The following is a 23595-nucleotide window of genomic DNA, read 5'->3' as shown; positions in this document are numbered from 1 at the left end:
CCGTCCTCCTACCTTTTGCCATCAGAGGCACTGCACACTTCAATTTGGGCCAACAAGAAAACAACACAAGAGGCCCAGAGGGCCTGTATTGCTCACCTGGATATTTCAGTCAATATGGCAAAACACTACAATTCTGCAATGAATGATTTCAAACAGTTCGCTATTTTCCCATACTGAGCTCTGCACCAATGGGGGTCAGACCAACCTTTCATACAAGACATGTTCCTTTTCCCCAAAAGATACTTTATACCAATTTGGATAAAGTTCCTGTTATTCCTTCAATTCTATTGTCCTTAATGAGTTCTATGAGATAAGACAATCATGTCAGACCCTCTATGATAGAGAGTAGATCAGACAATCATGTCATCAGACCCTCTATGATATAGAGTAGATCAGACAATCATGTCAGACCCTCTATGATAGAGAGTAGATCAGACAATCATGTCAGACCCTCTATGATAGAGAGTAGATCAGACAATCATGTCAGACCCTCTATGATAGAGAGTAGATCAGACAATCATGTCAGACCCTCTATGATAGAGAGTAGATCAGACAATCATGTCAGACCCTCTATGATAGAGAGTAGACATTAAATAAGAAGTCTTTATGAAGGAAACAATCAGATCTGGCTTGTGGAGCTTCTCCAGACAAAACTCCTTATAAAACTGTTGTATATAATATCTCATACACAGGCTGCTGTTTTGATGTTGTAGACAGATCCATGTCAAACCTACCTTTTTTCTTGGCTGCCTCAATCATGGTCTCATACTGCTGTCGATGTCTCTCCGCTTCCTCGGGATCTTTTGTAGGCAGGTTCCTGTTTATATACAGGGTAAAATTAATCAACACATACCACATAGGGTGGTATAGATGGTAGGACACAGCTTACATGGGTCTCAGCCTTCCATTTACATTGGGATAACATTAGTGTATAGACCTTCAATTAGCCTACCACTTACAAAGGGGGTTAGGGCTTACTACCTTCAATTAGCCTACCACTTACAAAGGGGGTTAGGGCTTACTACCTTCAATTAGCCTACCACTTACAAAGGGGGTTAGGGCTTACTACCTTCAATTAGCCTACCACTTACAAAGGGGGTTAGGGCTTACTACCTTCAATTAGCCTACCACTTACAAAGGGGGTTAAGGCTTACTACCTTCAATTAGCCTACCACTTACAAAGGGGGTTAAGGCTTACTACCTTCAATTAGCCTACCACTTACAAAGGGGGTTAAGGCTTACTAACAAAATATGACCCACGTATTACAATGGCCAGCTTAAGGCCTAATAACTGGGTCACTGGGTCACATATTCAGTCTAATTATACTAAATGGGCCTCTTTTAGGTTTGGTTTTATTTGTTAAACATCTAAGGTCATTTAAGGACGGCCTCCTGTGCGTGCTATATGTTTGTTTTGGGAGGCTGGGGTATGTTTGTGTCAAGTCTCCTTGTGGTAATCCGGAATTTTTGCCACTTTATAGTGCTACCTCACTGAAGCACATTTAGTCGTATTTACAGGGTCTATAAACATCATACTAGTTATGTGGGCCTGTTTTAGGTATACTTATAGGGTCTATATACATCCTACTACTGATGTGGGTCTGTTTTAGGTATACTAATGAGGTATATATTCAGCCTCGTAAACTACTTACATGGGCCTGTTTAAGGTATACTTATGAGGTATATATTCAGCCTCGTAAACTACTTACATGGGCCTGTATTCAGCCTCGTAAACTACTTACGTGGGCCTGTATTCAGCCTCGTAAACTACTTACATGGGCCTGTTTAAGGTATACTAATGAGGTATATATTCAGCCTCGTAAACTACTTACATGGGCCTGTTTAAGGTATACTAATGAGGTATATATTCAGCCTCGTAAACTACTTACATGGGCCTGTTTAAGGTATACTAATGAGGTATATATTCAGCCTCGTAAACTACTTACATGGGCCTGTTTAAGGTATACTAATGAGGTATATATTCAGCCTCGTAAACTACTTACATGGGTCTGTTAAGGTATACTAATGAGGTATATATTCAGCCTCATAAACTACTTACATGGGCCTGTATTCAGCCTCGTAAACTACTTACATGGGCCTGTTTAAGGTATACTAATGAGGTATATATTCAGCCTCGTAAACTACTTACATGGGTCTGTTAAGGTATACTAATGAGGTATATATTCAGCCTCATAAACTACTTACATGGGCCTGTATTCAGCCTCGTAAACTACTTACATGGGCCTGTTTAAGGTATACTAATGAGGTATATATTCAGCCTCGTAAACTACTATATTCAGCCTCGTAAACTACTTACATGGGCCTGTTTAAGGTATACTAATGAGGTATATATTCAGCCTCGTAAACTACTTACATGGGTCTGTTAAGGTATACTAATGAGGTATATATTCAGCCTCATAAACTACTTACATGGGCCTGTTTAAGGTATACTAATGAGGTATATATTCAGCCTCGTAAACTACTTACATTGGCCTGTTTAAGATATACTAATGAGGTATATATTCAGCCTCGTAAACTACTAACATGGGTCTGTTTAAGGTATACTAATGAGGTATATATTCAGCCTCGTAAACTACTTACATTGGCCTGTTTAAGATATACTTATGAGGTATATATTCAGCCTCGTAAACTACTTACATGGGTCTGTTTAAGGTATACTAATGAGGTATATATTCAGCCTCGTAAACTACTTACATGGGCCTGTTTAAGGTATACTAATGAGGTATATATTCAGCCTCGTAAACTACTTACATTGGCCTGTTTAAGATATACTAATGAGGTATATATTCAGCCTCGTAAACTACTAACATGGGTCTGTTTAAGGTATACTAATGAGGTATATATTCAGCCTCGTAAACTACTTACATGGGCCTGTTTAAGGTATACTAATGAGGTATATATTCAGCCTCGTAAACTACTTACATGGGCCTGTTTAAGGTATACTAATGAGGTATATATTCAGCCTCGTAAACTACTTACATGGGCCTGTTTAAGGTATACTAATGAGGTATATATTCAGCCTTGTAACTACTTACATGGGCCTGTTAAGGTATACTAATGAGGTATATATTCAGCCTCGTAAACTACATACAGGGGTCTGTTTAAGGTATACTAATGAGGTATATATTCAGCCTCGTAAACTACTTACATGAGCCTGTTTAAGGTATACTAATGAGGTATATATTCAGCCTCGTAAACTACTTACATGGGCCTGTTTAAGGTACACTAATGAGGTATATATTCAGCCTCGTAAACTACTTACATGGGCCTGTTTAAGGTACACTAATGAGGTATATATTCAGCCTCGTAAACTACTTACATGGGCCTGTTTAAGGTATACTAATGAGGTATATACTCAGCCTCGTAAACTACTTACATGGGTCTGTTTAAGGTATACTAATGAGGTATATATTCAGCCTCGTAAACTACTTACATGGGCCTGTTTAAGGTATACTAATGAGGTATATATTCAGCCTCGTAAACTACTAACATGGGTCTGTTTAAGGTATACTAATGAGGTATATATTCATACTAATGAGGTATATATTCAGCCTCGTAAACTACTTACATGGGCCTGTTTAAGGTATACTAATGAGGTATATATTCAGCCTCGTAAACTACTTACATGGGTCTGTTTAAGGTATACTAATGAGGTATATATTCAGCCTCATAACTACTTACATGGGTCTGTTTAAGGTATACTAATGAGGTATATATTCAGCCTCGTAAACTACTTACATGGGCCTGTTTAAGGTATACTAATGAGGTATATATTCAGCGTCGTAAACTACTTACATGGGTCTGTTTAAGGTATACTAATGAGGTATATATTCAGCCTCGTAAACTACTTACATGGGCCTGTTTAAGGTATACTAATGAGGTATATATTCAGCCTCGTAAACTACATACGTGGGTCTGTTTAAGGTATACTTATGAGGTATATATTCAGCCTCGTAAACTACTTACGTGGGCCTGTTTAAGGTATACTAATGAGGTATATATTCAGCCTCGTAAACTACTTACATGGGCCTGTTTAAGGTATACTAATGAGGTATATATTCAGCCTCGTAAACTACTTACATGGGTCTGTTTAAGGTATACTAATGAGGTATATATTCAGCCTCGTAAACTACTTACATGGGCCTGTTTAAGGTATACTAATGAGGTATATATTCAGCCTCGTAAACTACATACGTGGGTCTGTTTAAGGTATACTTATGAGGTATATATTCAGCCTCGTAAACTACTTACATGGGCCTGTTTAAGGTATACTAATGAGGTATATATTCAGCCTCGTAAACTACTTACATGGGCCTGTATTCAGCCTCGTAAACTACTTACGTGGGCCTGTTTAAGGTATACTAATGAGGTATATATTCAGCCTCGTAAACTACTTACATGGGCCTGTATTCAGCCTCGTAAACTACTTACGTGGGCCTGTTTAAGGTATACTAATGAGGTATATATTCAGCCTCGTAAACTACTTACATGGGCCTGTTTTAGGTATACTAATGAGGTATATATTCAGCCTCGTAAACTACTTACATGGGCCTGTTTTCCAGTATCAGTGCTGTGGTAGACATGACCTCTATGTCCTGTTTCTTTACTGTTTTGCCTGAACTGTTCAGACAATCCCGTTGTTTGTACTCCAGTGAGATCTGCTGGGGGTCCTTAACTGGCACCTGTTTCGGTGTCACTCGCCCAAACAGTTTCCATCCCTGTTGTTCAGACTCGGACTCTAGTTCTTTCGGTTTCCGGGAAAATATATTTCTGAAAAATAAAAAAATAAATTTATTATCAATAGAGGATTGGGTGCTGAACAAAATGTTAAATAATTTTCTTGTTTCATATCTTCTTCATATTCAGCATATTCTGAAAAGTAGAATTTTTAATCCAAGCCTTGTGTAACCAGTACTAGTGTTTATAAGATCAACACAAGATGTTCCCGAGACATCAACCCTCCTCCCCTCCAAACTTGACCAGATCACCACAAATATAAAAGTCTTCATACCCAGTAATAATGTATAATCACCAACAATTACAGTAATTAACTGGTGATGACCACCTACCTGCTGTGATACCATTCCATACAGAGTAAGTAGAGGGCCGTATTTCACTGGACCGATGTGGAGAGTGTGACGCCCCCTTGTTAGGGTCATGTGTGTAGCACACTTACAGTACCACAGACCAGAGCGAGGTAATAATCACCCATAAACTGTTGCATAAGTCATTCAAGACTAGTAATATAAAGTCTAGGGACTGTCCGCAGTAACACTGACACAGGTCAGGATACTATACATTCAGTAAATATTTCCCTCAATCTCAGATCTGTCAAAATTTGGAAAAGGGACCCAAAAACTTTGGTTCTACTATCTGTCAAACTTTGATAAGGACCCCAAATCTCAGACTATAATTTTCAGAAGGGACCGCAGGCCTGTAAATATAACATCTTGTGTTGACTGGTTCCGAGGGAGGAACAGAATTTTAGAAAGGGCAGTTGTTCTTTATGTAATTGCTTATCAGGGAATATAACACCTTGTAATTTGAGAGAAGAGACAATATTCATGAAAACTTTAATTTTTTTTTTCTGATGCCACCAAATTATTATCTAAATGCAGCAAGCGTCCTGTTACCGAGATAAATTCATTCAAAATCACAAACTTCTGATTTTATTAGTCCTTGCAACATTAACCAAAATAGTTGCAGGTCCAGCTATCATTACACATCTACATGTATCTGACAGCAGGCACTGGTGTGTGCTGTCACAAACATTTTAATTATAGCCTCCACAAGTATCACTGGCACAGGGTCATGAAGGGGCAACCCTACAAACAGATTCTGAACCAACAGGATACCAACTCTTATACACCAGGCTGTAGTGCATATTAGTAATGAGTCCACTTAATAACATTCTGTAATCATTATTTTCATAGATTAGGTAAGCACTTATAAAAACACCTTTCACTCTTCAATCCCTCTATAACAAATAAGTTATTTTCATTTTATCTATATTTTACTGATGTAAATTCTGTATGCTCTGTTGTCAAAATCATCTTTGACCATAATACAATACAGTCATATGTATATATATATATAATACACATGTAATACAATACAGTCGTATATATATATATAATAAACACGTAATACAATACAGTCGTATATATATATATAATACACACGTAATACAATACAGTCGTATATATATATATATAATACAGTCGTATATATATATATAATACACACGTAATACAATACAGTCGTATATATATATATAATACACACGTAATACAATACAGTCGTATATATATATATATATATATAATACATACGTAATACAATACAGTCGTATATATATATATATATATATAATACACATGTAATACAATAGTCGTATATATATATATAATACACATGTAATACAATACAGTCGTATATATATATATAATACACACGTAATACAATACAGTCGTATATATATATATAATACACACGTAATACAATACAGTCGTATATATATATATAATACACATGTAATACAATAGTCGTATATATATATATAATACACACGTAATACAATACAGTCGTATATATATATATAATACACACGTAATACAATACAGTCGTATATATATATATAATACCGTATTTGACCTAATAAGGGCGCAGGGCGCGGGTAAATGACAGTGGGGGCGCCCTTATTAAGATTAGTTATTCTGAAGTTTTATGAAACAGACTATACCTTATAGCAGAATACCCAAGGTTGTGGAAATGGTAAAATATTCAGTCATAAAAATATTCCAGATGAAGATATCTATTCATTATCATATATTAATCTTAAACATCACTTGAATACTCCTGTAAACTTGTAAACCATGCCAGCTGATCTTTAGACCAGAGAACGTGTGTTCCACCATTTATGTTCAAATGGAACTCTTTTGTGTTCTATTTATAGAAACAGGTGATTTCCCAGATCATATCAGACATCGTTTTCTTTGACCTAATACTTGATTTACAATGTCTTTTACTAGCTTTCTGTTCTGAACAAAAGTTATTTATCAACAAGAATGAAGTCTTTACTTTATCTTCAAATAAAGATGGTAAGTTATTATTTGTATGTGTGTTTAGTTTTGGGTGCTGAGAACTTTGCACTGACATGTCATATGTAGCCTGTAGGAATACACAAAATGTGGCGAAAACATGTGTTCCAGTTACTTAATTTGCTGAAGAAAATTGAACACATAAGTAGCAAAATATTTCACATGAATTATTACTTTTTAACACCTTGAAAAAAGGTAGGGGCGCCCTTATTAGGTCAAATACGGTACACACGTAAGGTCATGTTTGTTTTCGTTTTTGAAAATGGCACAGACTGTAATTAAGTTCATGAAGATTAATTCATAGATGTGCTTAGGAATAATTTAACATTAAAACCTGCTGAAGGCTATGATACAGTTATACTGATAACACTTTGATAGGTTATACTGATAACACTTTGATAGGTTATACTGATAACACTTTGATAGGTTATTTTATAAACAGCATGTTAAACAACCAATATCTACAGACAAATGTATGGCCACTCTGTATACCTGTGGTACCAACATCAGCCCCAATATCTACAGACAAATGTATGGCCACTCTGTATACCTGTGGTACCATCAGCCCCAATATCTACAGACAAATGTATGGCCACTCTGTATACCTGTGGTACCAACATCAGCCCCAATACCTACAGACAAATGTATGGCCACTCTGTATACCTATGGTACCATCAGCCCCAATATCTACAGACAAATGTATGGCCACTCTGTATACCTGTGGTACCATCAGCCCCAATATCTACAGACAAATGTATGGCCACTCTGCATACCTGTGGTATTATCACAAGTCCTGATACCATTATGTAACATCCTCTTTGATGTGTCATAATGATTTTCTAACAACCTCCACAAGATAACACACATTTCAGTAGTGTTAAGTGTTTACAGGCCACATGTTCTGCATCAATATATCTGGCTCACATCCACTGTGGTACACCTGTCCACATGGCAATACACACACATCACTGATACTGCTCTGGCTGTGCAGCCTACAAGTGCTCAACTGCAATTGTTTATAAACAAGTTTTCAGTAAATAATCCACTGGGTGAAGGACAAATTCTATACTTTCGATTTGAATTATTTTATTTGAAGTATTTCCCAGCACCACAATAGAAATTTAATGTCTGGGGGGGTTTAATGACCGACCTCAGAGAAGAGATATTATTCTCACTAGCTCCCAAGCAGATGTCTTCTTATCAAGGTGTTTGCTGTAACATTGCAAGGATGTAAATCTTAGACAAACAGACATCATTAAAGATTTGAAGGAAAACAGACATGGCACATGACCCACTCATTATTAGCTGTTCATGTTGTGCATATAAAGTGAAAGTTTAGTATTAATTATCTTACATTTCCTCACACCTTGTACATGGTGCCTTGAGCTGCACTTGATGTTCAACACATTATGTGAATTCATACATGTATATATCCTGATTTCCTTTTAAGTACTTACATAAGTTACATACAACTGAATAGGGAAGTGGACTCGACTTCATGTTCAAACATTCCAGGTGTGTATATATATAGTACAACACAGTGTATCAGGTTTAATTATTATAAAGATCCACAGACTCACAGCACAGCACGACAGGAATATTGCTGTTCTCATAATATATAAAGCACAGCACTAGTTTTGGTTATTAAAAATCAACAGACTCACAACACAGGAATATCGCTGTTCTCATAATATATAAACCACAGCACGACTCACAACACAGGAATATCACTGTTCTCATAATAATTATATCAATCACAGCACAACTCACAACACAGGAATATCACTGTTCTCATGATATATAAAGCACAGCACGACTCACAACACAGGAATATCACTGTTCTCATAATAATTATATCAATCACAGCACGACTCACAACACAGGAATATCACTGTTCTCATGATATATAAAGCACAGCACGACTCACAACACAGGAATATTGCTGTTCTCATAAAGCACAGCACTAGTTTTGGTTACTAAAGATCGACAGACTCATAACACAGGAAAATCCCTGTATTCATTAAAGACAAAGTATAGAGATCGACTGTTAAAAGATACTATGGTCCAGGACTTCCTATACATATTTGTATCCTGTACTAAGTTCAGGTACCAGTCACTTGAGTGCCATTAAAGGCTACTTTTTAGTCAAAATAGGTGGCGGACAATGAAAGTACATTTGATGGTAATTTTACAAAATGACAAGTTATGGGTGGGCTTATCACCAGGCATGGGCTTACTGTCAGATAAATACAGCAACATTTGTAGTAGAATATTAAAACACAGCAGAATAATGTAAATTGTAAGGCACAGATTCCAACACCAAGACAAGTGATACCTATATTGAACTGTGAGAAAGATCGAGATACCGGGACGACATAGACACAGATGCTTGGACAGAAAATTACTGGTACAGGGATTTATACCTGAAACACCTTCAGCTTGTCCACCGAAAAAATCAGGGGCAAGCAGCATGTGTAGACAGTTGATTAGCTAATTATACAGCCTCAGTATATAACTCTGAAACAATATCGGGCTGGCACAGATGTTCTCAAGGCTAGTGTAAACCAGTATATATTACTAAGTATACATAATGTTCTGGTGTTGATACAACTCTGTCTGTCAACAGTCTTAAGTGTATAATATCAATATATGGGTCGTTTGTACCTTTGAATACATTAAATATGTTAATTGCTACATGCCTTGAAGTACCCTAGCTATTTCTATAACTACATGCCTTGAAGTACCCTAGCTATTTCTATAACTACATGCCTTGAAGTACCCTAGCTATTTCTATAACTACATATGCCTTGAAGTACCCTAGCTATTTCTATAACTACATGCCTTGAAGTACCCTAGCTATTTCTATAACTACATATGCCTTGAAGTACCCTAGCTATTTCTATAACTACATGCCTTGAAGTACCCTAGCTATTTCTATAACTACATGCCTTGAAGTACCCTAGCTATTTCTATAACTACATGCCTTGAAGTACCCTAGCTATTTTTATAACTACATGCCTTGAAGTACCCTAGCTATTTCTATAACTACATGCCTTGAAGTACCCTAGCTATTTCTATAACTACATGCCTTGAAGTACCCTCGCTATTTCTATAACTAAGTCATCATTTCTCTTTAGTACAAAAAATGTGTATGTCAGAACAGTTCGCCATTTAATTTGTCAATACATGTATCTTATTTAGTTACATTATGCAAAAAATTTGTGAACACAAGGTAATCACTGAAGTGGTTTGCAATCCTATAGGTATTCATATTTAGAACTCACATATATACCACATTATTTTTGCGAAATGATATTTCTTTTTTTTTCAGTCACAGGGTTCATACAGGAATATTGCTGTGAAATTTAAGACCTTTTTAGGGCCTTTCTAAGTATAAATAGGTCATTTCACCATTTTCAAAGCTTTTCAAGGCTTTTAAGCCTTAATTGTTTTTAGGGCCTTCTCAAGGCCTGAACGAACCTCAAGTCATTTGTTATATGTAAATCGAAATATGATACCTGGTATTTACAGTTAAGTTCATATTTTTTTTCCCGTTTTCTAATCTGTCAAACTTTTGTTATATTTAAGATAAATGTAAACAAATCTACAACAAACCTATTTCAATTTGTTCACACATTTCCGTGACATGAAATTAGAACAAAACGTGCATGATAACTGTACACAATAGGACCTTCCTCACTATATCAACATGGCCTATCTGATTATGTGACACATTAGTTATAGTATTTGTAAGTAAGAGACGGGGCCATACAAGCTAAACCACATCATATCATTCCGGATGACCATGGCCGTTATGATATTTATATTTACATTTGACCTTTACAACAATCAAATGACCTTGTAATATATATTTGTATATAAGTAAAACCAACTGTCTGACTCTGATTTGATATGTATTACATCTGGTACTTATGTGCATCACAAAACAGGACCTACACTACTAGATATGTAGTATGAATTAGTAAACAAAAACTTACTGTGATCTCATTCACACATTGTCCCATCAAACCGCACTAATATACAGGGAAATTACTGGACTTTAAATTCAACAATAATGGGATATACTAGCATACTTAATGATCAGTTTTATTCCTCTGATATGAAAAATCAAAATAGACAAATTCTTTGAAATGTATGTGATCACCTCGAAAAAGGTATAAAATAAAAGTAAAATTCTCTAAATTTCACAGAATTTTAACTGTTTTAAGTTTGATTATATTGCTAGATCTATGAAATGAAATGAAATTGCAAAAAAAACCCCCCCCCCCCCAAAAAAAAACAAAAAAAATAACCCAACAAATCTATGGCTTGGCAGCATTAGTAGAACTCATGGAATGCGAACATTGTAATCTTACAACATAGGCTGTGTGAGATTGTACTGAAATACTGTGTTACAACACTGTAAACCTTACATCACGATTTACTATTACTCTGTGTTTGTTTATCTAGGAGTCAGGAGATAAAAGACTGGTGGAATGGCATGCCTGTCTGTGAGATTCCAGACACTATCACAGACAAAAGGCTTCACACGGATCTCTTCATCTTCTCCCTGGTGGCCAGCTGGCTAGTAGACAATGTAGCACCACAAACTTACTTGACTGACCACAAGATCTGACTTCCTCCACATTCAAAATACCATTCTATTATACGTATACACTCAAACCAACTCAGTCAACCCAAACACAAAAACCAACTTTCTCTGAACATTAAAAATATGTCTTTATACACAAACCAACTCCAGCTAAAAACAAGAACTGACTTCCTCTACAAGCCAACTTTGTTAACCTAATCCCAAGAATTGATTTGATCTCTTTGTGTTGGCCCCCTAATTCTATTGTAGGAAATATCAGTATACGAGTTAGATATAGAAATATACAGTAAATTCTCTACATAGAAAAGTCAGCAAGGAATGAAAGCACACCACTACAAGCAAGCAATGAGTTTTGCCTTTTTTTAACAAAAATTGCTGTTTTTCAATTTTCAGTGACTGTGACAGGTTGCTGGAATCTATTGTTACATTGTTTTCCCAAAGTAGACAACATGATCGTTTTGAACTACCAAACATGTCATGGAATCTGCCATTATTTCTTCCGTTCTTTCTTCTGTTTATCTGCAGCCTCCATTTAAATCACTCTCTAAGCTGCTAGACCTGTACACTATTTGTGTAAGAGCTAATGGTATGAGATGTCCCTGACTATTACAGTAGGACAGACATGCTATCTCAGGGACACTAATTTCTCTTTTCAGTCAATGTATTATCTTATCTAAGAAGACAGGTCTGTCTCCTCTGGAATAGCCGATGGTGCCTGAAAATCGGATCCAGAACACTTGAATGTGTATTTGATGTAATCTATCACAGATCACCATCATGACAATGGGACAAATTCGATCAACCAATCAAAACATGATGTGTTAAGCCATTTTAAGATTTTTTTTGTTTTTGTTTTTTGTTTTGCATTATAATATATGTCTATAGAGAAATAGACAAATAGTTTATAACTTACAATATTTAGCAAACAAGTTTTATTGTTCAAAGACTGACAAAGATGTATTGTCTATGAAGCAATGTGGAAAAAAAAAACTTGGGAGAGTTATTTTCCAAGTTATATGCTATATAATATCTATAATTATCTTTTTTTTCTTTTCCAAATTTTCCAGTTTCGCATAACTGCGATGGCTAATAATAAAGATCTATAAGAAAAGAACTTTCATTTTTATGTTACATATCAAGCTTAAGGCAATTGAACTTCCACATGTCTACAATTATTATATAGATGTATGATTACACTGTGGTCAGAATTCCAAGTGGCTACTATTATGGAATATATATTGTAAATTTTGTTTACATTGTCCTTGAGCAAGGAAATGCCTCACAGACATCTGAATGTCTATGTACTCGTATTGACCTGACGGTATATCAACCTATTTTAACTGTACCATCATGTGTTAACAAAGATTTTACTGAAACATATACATATATATATATGCCATCTTGATTACCAGTAGTATGAGTTAAAATAATATACGAGTCCTGTCAGAGTTGCAGCAGATGCAGCTTTTTTTAATGTGATATCATTTAAACACCATGAATTAATTATAAGTGTACACTTACATACGTAATGTTAAATTAATGGAGAAAATGCTGGAGGTATAATGATGTTAAAGCATGTAAGATTATTTGTCTGATATTTGGGCTGACACAATTTAACATTTCATTTTTTTTTTATTAGTTCAACATAATTTTGAAATCTGAAATGATTTGATTGGGGAAAAATACCAGGAATTTTGTACTAACCACAGGAATGTAGCAGCTGTTTAAATGAACCCGGTCTCTTGTCTCTGGCAGTCCCCACAACCTGTGACTCACCTTCATATCTAGATTCCTATTCTTCGTATCACACTAGAGATTATTTGATATCATTCATTTTACAATAAAAACACAAATTCTTACTTTTATCTCCTTCGTTTTAAACTTGTAAAATCTAAAAGGGTGAAATTTTCAAACATATATAACCTTCCATCATTAATTCCCCAGACAAATTTTAAGCATTATCAGTATTTTTTTTTCTTTTTCATTTTTGTATTTTGTCTGTATAAGCGACTTTCACTAAAATCAATAGTCAAAGAATGCGCTAGCTGAGATGTCCCTAGAGAGTCGTGATAAATATGATGAAGCACTGTAGCCAGTTGTTTTATATACTTAGTATTGTCTTCTTCAAACAGGAATATCACAAAATTCTTTGAATATTACATATTTCAATAATCTAATAATCTATTATAGATACTGTATATACCTTTCATTATTTCTATCAAAAGTAAGGATTTTTGTTGTTGCTGTTTCTAAAATAGATAATTTATAGTGTCATATTAGGTATAAAAATACATTTTGTTTTTCATAAGAAATTTAATAAAAACTTTTGCAATGAAATAAACATTTAGTTGAGCAAATATTGAAGTATTAATGACGAGTCAGTTTGATAAAGATGCAGTCATAGATAGTGTGAAAGCTTCATTATAAATCCGAGATATCAGATCAATCTGGTGGCGTCCAGAATGTGTAAGTAGATACCGTATATAAGCAGCTTAGGAAGGGAGTTGACATTTCAACACTTTCCTCAATGGCATTACACAATTATGTGGGAGGTTGTACAGTGAACTCGGTCTAAACTAGACTCGATTGTGACTACATTACTTGGCTAGTTTCATTTGTAGAGTTTGGCATAATGAAAAAATAATCATTGATAATTTTTTTTTTCTGAATAAATATCAGACATCTGAAATATATCTCTTTGAAATTAATTCCTAGTTGATTTTCCAAGTAATATGAAACACGCCCTAGTGTTTTATACAAGATTTAATTCAAACTATGTTTGCAACAAAGTAGACGTACAGCATTAATTATCCATATCCTCTCGATCAGCCCAGAAACAAATTTGTTGTCCAATGCCACGTACAATCATACAATGTATATATATAAACAAACAAGTCATGCTTGGGAGTTAATTGCTTGATATCCAACGAATTTGTTTTCGAAATAGCGAGTCACGATTCATGTCTAGTACTTAACTAATGCCATGATGTGACAAATAAGCACAATTTCAAACAGCTTGAGTAAGTGAAATCCTATACAAAATACGGATTGTATCTGCAGTATCCATGAAACGAGTGTGGTCTACCATAGTTCCAGTCGTGCCGTGATGTACTACATATTCTATGAAATATTTCTTAGTTCTCAGCACCTATATCGACTTGCGTGAAAATAATGTGATGAGAAAACAGATCATATACTTCTATTAGTCTTCACAAATTATGTGGTGATTACCAGTATAATTTATGATTTTACCTGTCATCTGCAAATTTGTGACAAGATCTGAATGGAATAAACAAAGCATGGCATAATTTTTCAAAAATATTTCAGTCTTGGGTCATTGATGTAGATCTGACAATTCTCTTCTATATGATAATCCAAGATGTTGGCTGAAAATTGTCCCTCTTGCATAGGGTTTTCTCCAGTGATAAGCCAGTCCACACTTTTTCCCATTTTCAGTACTAGTGCACTAGCCCCTTGGGCTTATACCGGGGAAATACAGTACTTTTTTCTTTCTTATATTATATCGATGAGTTCAAATAGAGTCCATATTAGGTAGAGTTAAACTACTATAGACAAAGGAATATTTTTTTAGTTAAACTATTTGACAGGTTAAGACAAAGATCCAGATAGGACAGAGTCTGGTTTGTACAGTCTATCGTATACTGTACATGTAAGTGCTATGTGTAGTCAGCCATTTACTTCATCTTCTTAAAACTTATACAATTAAAAGTTAGAAAATATAAGTCTGGAGTCTTGTAAGATTCAAAACATCAAGCTGACGAAATGACACCATCCTCGATGTTTGAAATTCTATAAAATGAAGGATGTGTCTGTGTGAAATGGATTAAATCCAGTATCTGTATTTCTGTGTCCTGTGTGGCATAGTAAACAGAAGGAAGCCATAACAATCAAATACACTTATTACAGACATCACAGAAAAGCCTCGGGGCACCTTCAGCTAGTTGTTGTGTGAAAATGGTTGATGACCCATGGCCATTTGTATAATAACTTCATTGGTCTTCCAAGATTTCACTCCAGGCTGAACTACTGCATATAGCTTCTGTTTCACTTTAATCTATGGTATTTGCATTGTACTGATAAATAACAGGGGGTTCTGCAAATTTTATTTACTGCCACATCCGATTGAAAATAGCACCTATTATGGACAGCTTTGTCTGTATGCAATTACAGAATGTGAAGTTTACTGCACTGACACACAAGAAAGTGCTACATTAATAGTCTCCGTAAATTCAAGTGATGTAATATTTGAAAGCAACTGGAGAATGATCGCACTTTTACTATGAAGGAGTTAAGAATTATTAAGACAACGCTTTTAAAACATTAATGGGCTATGACTCACTGAAATATTAATGGGTGCACATTTTAAAAATATTGGCTGTTATTTAAAAATGGTCAAAATTCTCTAGAATACTCACATGTAAAATAGGAGATCCAAGAGTGATCTTGGCACCTACAATTGCAATTGAGTGATCTTTATTTGTTTTATGTATGATCTGTTCTCTACTTTATTGATCTGATAACAAGGAGAACAAACATATTAAATCTGAGAGAGATATTTGAGAATAATATTCTGTGAATCAAAAATAGCAAAGCTAAACTTCAACTGTCAGCCATTTTGCTTTCTGGAGCACTCCAAATGAAACATAGGACCAAGGGAAACCTACATATAAAGGTTGAGATAAAAGGACCTGGATCAGACTCAAATTCAAGCTAGCACACCATCAGTGTCGTGTAGCAAGGACACAAAATACACATCAGACACATCAACCTCTTAATGCTTGTAGAAAACTCTTTTGTTTGATTTGAATCTGAATTGGTGCTTATCCTTAATACCGCCCCAGTTAGAACCACCAGGGTCATAGAGATCCACTTCATCCTGGACCTTTTTAATTTGGAACAAAGTGACCTTCACATTTCACCCAGTGACCTTGAATTGTATGTCCAGTCTTTTGAAAGTTGGCTTCATGTTTAATTCTGATCAACATAATAAACATTCATCATTGAAAAAAACATTAAAGTACAGCAACGTTGGTTCAAGGTAAGTTAGTTGGTAAGCAGGGTGCTGGGTGTTTAGTGTGGATATTCAGAAAGGTATAACCAGGTCCTGATGAAGAGTCAGTCCTAGTAGAAAGGTATAACCAGGTCCTGATGAAGAGTCGGTCCTAGTAGAAAGGTATAACCAGGTCCTGATGAAGAGTCGGTCCTAGCAGAAAGGTATAACCCGGTCCTGATGAAGTGTCAGTCCTAGTAGAAAGGTATAACCAGGTCCTGATGAAGAGTCAGTCCCAGTAGAAAGGTATAACCAGGTCCTGATGAAGTGTCGGTCCTAGTAGAAAGGTATAACCAGGTCCTGATGAAGAGTCAGTCCTAGTAGAAAGGTATAACCAGGTCCTGATGAAGAGTCAGTCCCAGTAGAAAGGTATAACCAGGTCCTGATGAAGTGTCGGTCCTAGTAGAAAGGTATAACCAGGTCCTGATGAAGAGTCAGTCCCAGTAGAAAGGTATAACCAGGTCCTGATGAAGTGTCAGTCCTAGTAGAAAGGTATAACCAGGTCCTGATGAAGTGTCGGTCCTAGTAGAAAGGTCCTGATGAAGTGTCGGTCCTAGTAGAAAGGTCCTGATGAAGTGTCGGTCCTAGTAGAAAGGTCCTGATGAAGTGTCGGTCCTAGTAGAAAGGTATAACCAGGTCCTGATGAAGAGTCAGTCCTAGTAGAAAGGTATAACTAGGTCCTGATGAAGTGTCGGTCCTAGTAGAAAGGTATAACCAGGTCCTGATGAAGTGTCAGTCCTAGTATAAAGGTATAACCAGGTCCTGATGAAGTGTCAGTCCTAGTAGAAAGGTATAACCAGGTCCTGATGAAGGGTCAGTCCTAGTAGAAAGGTATAACCAGGTCCTAGTAGAAAGGTATAACCAGGTCCTGATGAAGTGTCAGTCCTAGTAGAGAGGTATAACCAGGTCCTGATGAAGAGTCAGTCCTAGTAGAAATGTATAACCAGGTCCTGATGAAGAGTCAGTCCTCGTAGAAAGGTCCTGATGAAGTGTCAGTCCTAGTAGAAAGGTATAACCAGGTCCTGATGAAGGGTCAGTCCTAGTAGAAAGGTATAACCAGGTCCTAGTAGAAAGGTATAACCAGGTCCTGATGAAGTGTCAGTCCTAGTAGAGAGGTATAACCAGGTCCTGATGAAGAGTCAGTCCTAGTAGAAATGTATAACCAGGTCCTGATGAAGAGTCAGTCCTCGTAGAAAGGTCCTGATGAAGTGTCAGTCCTAGTAGAAAGGTATAACCAGGTCCTGATGAAGTTTCAGTCCTGGTAGAAAGGTATAACCAGGTCCTGATGAAGAGTCAGTCACAGTAGAAAGGTATAACCAGGTCCTGATGAAGAGTCGGTCCTAGTAGAGAGGTATAACCAGGTCCTGATGAAGTGTCAGTCCCAGTATAAAGGTATAACCAGGTCCTGATGAAGAGTCAGTCCTAGTAGAAAGGTATAACCAGGTCCTGATGAAGTGTCAGTCCCAGTATAAAGGTATAACCAGGTCCTGATGAAGAGTCAGTCCTAGTAGAAAGGTATAACCAGGTCCTGATGAAGAGTCAGTCCTAGTAGAAAGGTATAACCAGGTCCTAGTAGAAAGGTATAACCAGGTCCTGATGAAGAGTCAGTCCTAGTAGAAAGGTATAACCAGGTCCTGATGAAGAGTCGGTCCTAGTAGAGAGGTATAACCAGGTCCTAGTAGAAAGGTATAACCAGGTCCTGATGAAGAGTCAGTCACAGTAGAAAGGTATAACCAGGTCCTGATGACGAGTCAGTCCTAGTAGAAAGGTATAACCAGGTCCTGATGAAGAGTCGGTCCTAGTAGAGAGGTATAACCAGGTCCTGATGAAGTGTCAGTCCTAGTAGAGAGGTATAACCAGGTCCTAGTAGAAAGGTATAACCAGGTCCTGATGAAGAGTCAGTCACAGTAGAAAGGTATAACCAGGTCCTGATGAAGTGTCAGTCCTAGTAGAGAGGTATAACCAGGTCCTGATGAAGAGTCAGTCCTAGTAGAAAGGTATAACCAGGTCCTGATGAAGAGTCAGTCCTAGTAGAGAGGTATAACCAGGTCCTGATGAAGAGTCAGTCCTAGTAGAAAGGTATAACCAGGTCCTGATGAAGAGTCAGTCCTAGTAGAAAGGTATAACCAGGTCCTGATGAAGTGTCGGTCCTAGTAGAAAGGTCCTGATGAAGAGTCGGTCCTAGTAGAAAGGTATAACCAGGTCCTGATGAAGTGTCAGTCCTAGTAGAAAGGTATAACCAGGTCCTAGTATAAAGGTATAACCAGGTCCTAGTATAAAGGTATAACCAGGTCCTGATGAAGTGTCGGTCCTAGTATAAAGGTATAACCAGGTCCTGATGAAGTGTCGGTCCTAGTATAAAGGTATAACCAGGTCCTGATGAAGTGTCGGTCCTAGTATAAAGGTATAACCAGGTCCTGATGAAGTGTCAGTCCTAGTAGAAAGGTATAACCAGGTCCTGATGAAGTGTCAGTCCTAGTAGAAAGGTATAACCAGGTCCTGATGAAGAGTCAGTCCGAGTAGAAAGGTATAACCAGGTCCTGATGAAGTGTCGGTCCTAGTATAAAGGTATAACCAGGTCCTGATGAAGTGTCGGTCCTAGTAGAAAGGTATAACCAGGTCCTGATGAAGTGTCAGATGATTAGGGTAATTGACCCTTTTTGGCCCCACCCATCAGTCCTTGGGGTCAGTCAGGGCCAATATGTGCATATCATTAAGCTGTCATCCCATGCTGATAATTTTAAGAAAGTTAGAATGGATTCCAATAGAAATAAAACAAATGAAAAATATGAATTCCCTAAATAAACTATAGCAAAGTTTACCCTCTCCCTAGGGGCAAACATTTGTCATGAAATTCACAATTTAAGTAAAACACCGTGAAACCCTTCCTATTTGATTCTATTTTATATAGGTATTGAGAAGAAGATTTTTGAAATTTCAGTCGATTTGACCCTTTTTAGCCCCGCCCATCAGCCCCTGGGGTTCAGTCTGGGCCAACATGTGCATTCCATCAAACTGTTATCCCATGCTGATAATGCTGACCAGGTTAGAATGAGTTCCAATACAAATCCAATAAATAATAGTCAAAAATGTGATTTCCCTATATAAACTATTGTAAAGTTTACCCCCTCCCCAGGGGCAAATTTGTCCTTCTGTTTATAGATTATATTTCCGTACAAATTAACCTAAGAAGAAAACCAGTTTGTACATACTTTGATGTGTTCAATCGCTTCCTCAGCCATACTTTTATAACTACACTGACAAATTGAAGAGTTAGAGTGGGAAACGAGAAACAATATTGTTCAGACAAACTTCGCTTCGACTGAAAACACAATGTGATCAAGCTAGGTTTCCTTGCTAATTTAAGTACCAGTACTGGTATGTCACCTGAAGTAATAAAAGTAAAGGCAAAATTCATCAGGAGTTCTGGTACCCTCATACTCTTATTACAAATCACACAAGCTTGCTTTCAAGACAGAAAAAAGATTAATGAGTCTCAAACATAGGCTCTTACAATTTGCTGAAGAAGCTGTTTCAGAAGCATTACTAATGTGGCATAAGGTGTGGATGTTAAAATTAAAATTCTGATTTAATTTACTGTCGAGTAGAATAATGACTTGCAAAATGTATTGATCTGCCTTTTATGAAGACGGGATCAACTTACATAGTGAAGTTTGTAAAGTCAAGCTCATTTTGAAAAAAAAAGACTGATAATTTTCAGTCAATACATATTTATACCCTGGGATGAGACTTATTTCGGCTCAGGCATCAAAACTTATTAAAGAAACGGCTCAGGCATCGAAGCTTATTAAAGAAACGACTCAGGCATCGAAACTTATTAAAGAAACGGCTCAGGCATCGAAACTTATTACAGAAACGACTCAGGCATCGAAGCTTATTACAGAAACGGCTCAGGCATCGAAGCTTATTACAGAAACGACTCGGGCATCGAAACTTATTAAAGAAACGACTCAGGCATCGAAGCTTATTGCAGAAACAAGTAATTGGATAAAACAGTTAACTACAGAAGAAATCCAAGTTAATTATTCTCTGTCCATGGCCAGCATGCCCTTATGGTCATTGTTCTATGTATAATGGACATTGTCTGAAGCTACAGCATCATGGTGATTGAGGTCAGCTCCTCATGAATATTGATTGATACAGGTGGTCACAACAACAAGTTGTCTTACCTGTAGGATGTTTACCTGGCAAAGATATATGGTACTTGTGTATAGTTATACATAATAATGCACCTTGGCTCAGATTATAGGTAAAATGATAGGATACTAATCATATATGTAACAATTCATACTGGGCTTTATGTTACCGACTGGCTCATAACTGGTACGAGGAAGCCTTGTAATTTATAATAGTTGTTGATTTCAATAAATAATGGAAACTACTTCGAGAAAAAACACTCGGTATAAAGAAATATTTAAAGCTAAAACAAGTTTATCTATCTAGGAGAAATCATTTTATTCTATTATTAGAACATCACGTATTTATGGTAATTAACATTCAAAGTTGAATATTAACCATAAAAAAATACTACCACATCTGACATAGTGAGCACCCGTACTGAAATAAAACTTGCCTGGCTTAAATTTTTCAAAAGAAATTGCCCTCTGTGTCCCATGTCAGTGATAATATACCGAGGGCTTTGATACACTTGTCAATCGATTGAGTATTGACATATATCCCGCTAGGACCTTCACAGACTTCCTGTATCTGATATCCCCTTATTTGTCATTTTTTATGCCCCGAGTAAGATAATTATGGCAATTACGGTAAACAGAAAGTTTATTTTTATTGTAAACATCAGTTCAGAGTCAGGGAAATATTATCTAACAAAAACAAATGTTTGTCAATATCTGTCATAAAATTTACATGAATGCAATAAAAATTAAACAGATAAGTGTTTGTGGTACTTGTATATTGATGTTTTATCATACTGCATTGTAATATAACATTTACTAACATTACAGGTTATTATATATACTGGCCACAGACTAGAGATGTACTGGTACTAGTTACCAAATATCTCATATACCCAGATATCACCTGAAGAATTCAGTAACCTGAACAGGCTGATATAGATAATATAATGAATTACGGAGTCACCCTCCCTTTGATAAATAACAATGGCAGACTAGGTCAGCTCTCATGTAAACATGTGTGTACTAAACAACAACTGATAAACAACCCAAAACTTGTTATAGTATATAGCCAGCCAGAGAAGGATAATTATTTAATTGATCTGTTTCTCCCTAATTTAAGAACTGAGGGAGATTATCAATATTTATAGAATATGTAAATTATTTATATAACATACACTTCCTAATTCCTCTCACATCCAGGAAGATAACATAGATATCAGATTATTGATCACCTGATCAAGCCAGCAGATTATCTTCACCATTTCCAAATTTTAAGGTACATATATAATGCATACATACACTTCATTATACAAGCACAGTATATATAATGACTTCCTTATCCTAATTCAGGAACAGATACTTATGTCATAAGGCCACACCAAACACCTATCTGGTTTACCAGAGTTAACTCAAAATTAAATTATGATAGAAACCTAACTATTGATTACTAATTATCACATTCACCATTGGTATCCCATGATGCAGTTTTACCTGTTGATAAGACTTGGATGGTGTTGGGGCCCCATACGATGGAGTCTGACCATCTATAGAGGGGGCCATACTGGTTATATCTCATTGACTTGTACGTCATGTCCTAGTCTGACCATCTATAGAGGGTCTATACCAGTTATATCTCATTGACTTGTACGTCATGTCCTAGTCTGACCATCTATAGAGGGGCTATACCGGTTATATCTCATTGACTTGTACGTCATGTCCTAGCCTGACCATCTATAGAGGGTCTATACTGGTTATATCTCATTGACTTGTACGTCATGTCCTAGTCTGACCATCTATAGAGGAGGCTATACCGGTTATATCTCATTGACTTGTACGTCATGTCCTAGCCTGACCATCTATAGAGGGTCTATACTGGTTATATCTCATTGACTTGTACGTCATGTCCTAGCCTGACCATATATAGAGGGTCTATACCGGTTATATCACATTGACTTGTACATCATGTCCTAGCCTGACCATCTATAGAGGGTCTATACTGGTTATATCTCATTGACTTGTACGTCATGTCCTAGTCTGACCATCTATAGAGGGTCTATACTGGTTATATCTCATTGACTTGTACGTCATGTCCTAGTCTGACCATCTATAGAGGAGGCTATACCGGTTATATCTCATTGACTTGTACGTCATGTCCTAGCCTGACCATCTATAGAGGGTCTATACCAGTTATATCTCATTGACTTGTACGTCATGTCCTAGTCTGACCATCTATAGAGGGGGCTATACCAGTTATATCTCATTGACTTGTACGTCATGTCCTAGCCTGACCAACTATAGAGGGGGCTATACCGGTTATATATCATTGACTTGTACGTCATGTCCTAGCCTGACCATCTATAGAGGGTCTATACCAGTTATATCTCATTGACTTGTACATCATGTCCTAGTCCCCATATATCATTGACTTGTACGTCATGTCCTAGCCTGACCATCTATAGAGGGGCCATACCGGTTATATATCATTGACTTGTACGTCATGTCCTAGTCTGACCATCTATAGAGGGGGCTATACCGGTTATATCTCATTGACTTGTACGTCATGTCCTAGCCTGACCATCTATAGAGGGGGCTATACCGGTTATATCTCATTGACTTGTACGTCATGTCCTAGTC

General features: G+C 36.6%; 1 protein-coding gene across 1 annotated transcript in view; it reads right to left on the bottom strand.

Moving 5' to 3' along the window:
• Positions 1 to 23595, bottom strand: part of LOC117339250 (TBC1 domain family member 14-like) — a 55611-nt gene that overhangs the window by 22453 nt on the left and 9563 nt on the right. Inside the window, exons 2-3 of the mRNA XM_033900729.1 lie at positions 4567 to 4791; positions 735 to 817 (exon numbers count right to left, since the gene is read on the bottom strand). Of these exons, the coding sequence (XP_033756620.1) occupies positions 735 to 817; positions 4567 to 4791 (308 nt within the window). The remainder of the gene's footprint in view (positions 1 to 734; positions 818 to 4566; positions 4792 to 23595) is intronic.

Source organism: Pecten maximus, chromosome 12 (genome assembly GCF_902652985.1).
Source record: "Pecten maximus chromosome 12, xPecMax1.1, whole genome shotgun sequence".
Taxonomy (NCBI): Eukaryota; Metazoa; Mollusca; class Bivalvia; order Pectinida; family Pectinidae; genus Pecten; species Pecten maximus.
This window is presented reverse-complemented; position numbering and strand designations above follow the sequence as displayed.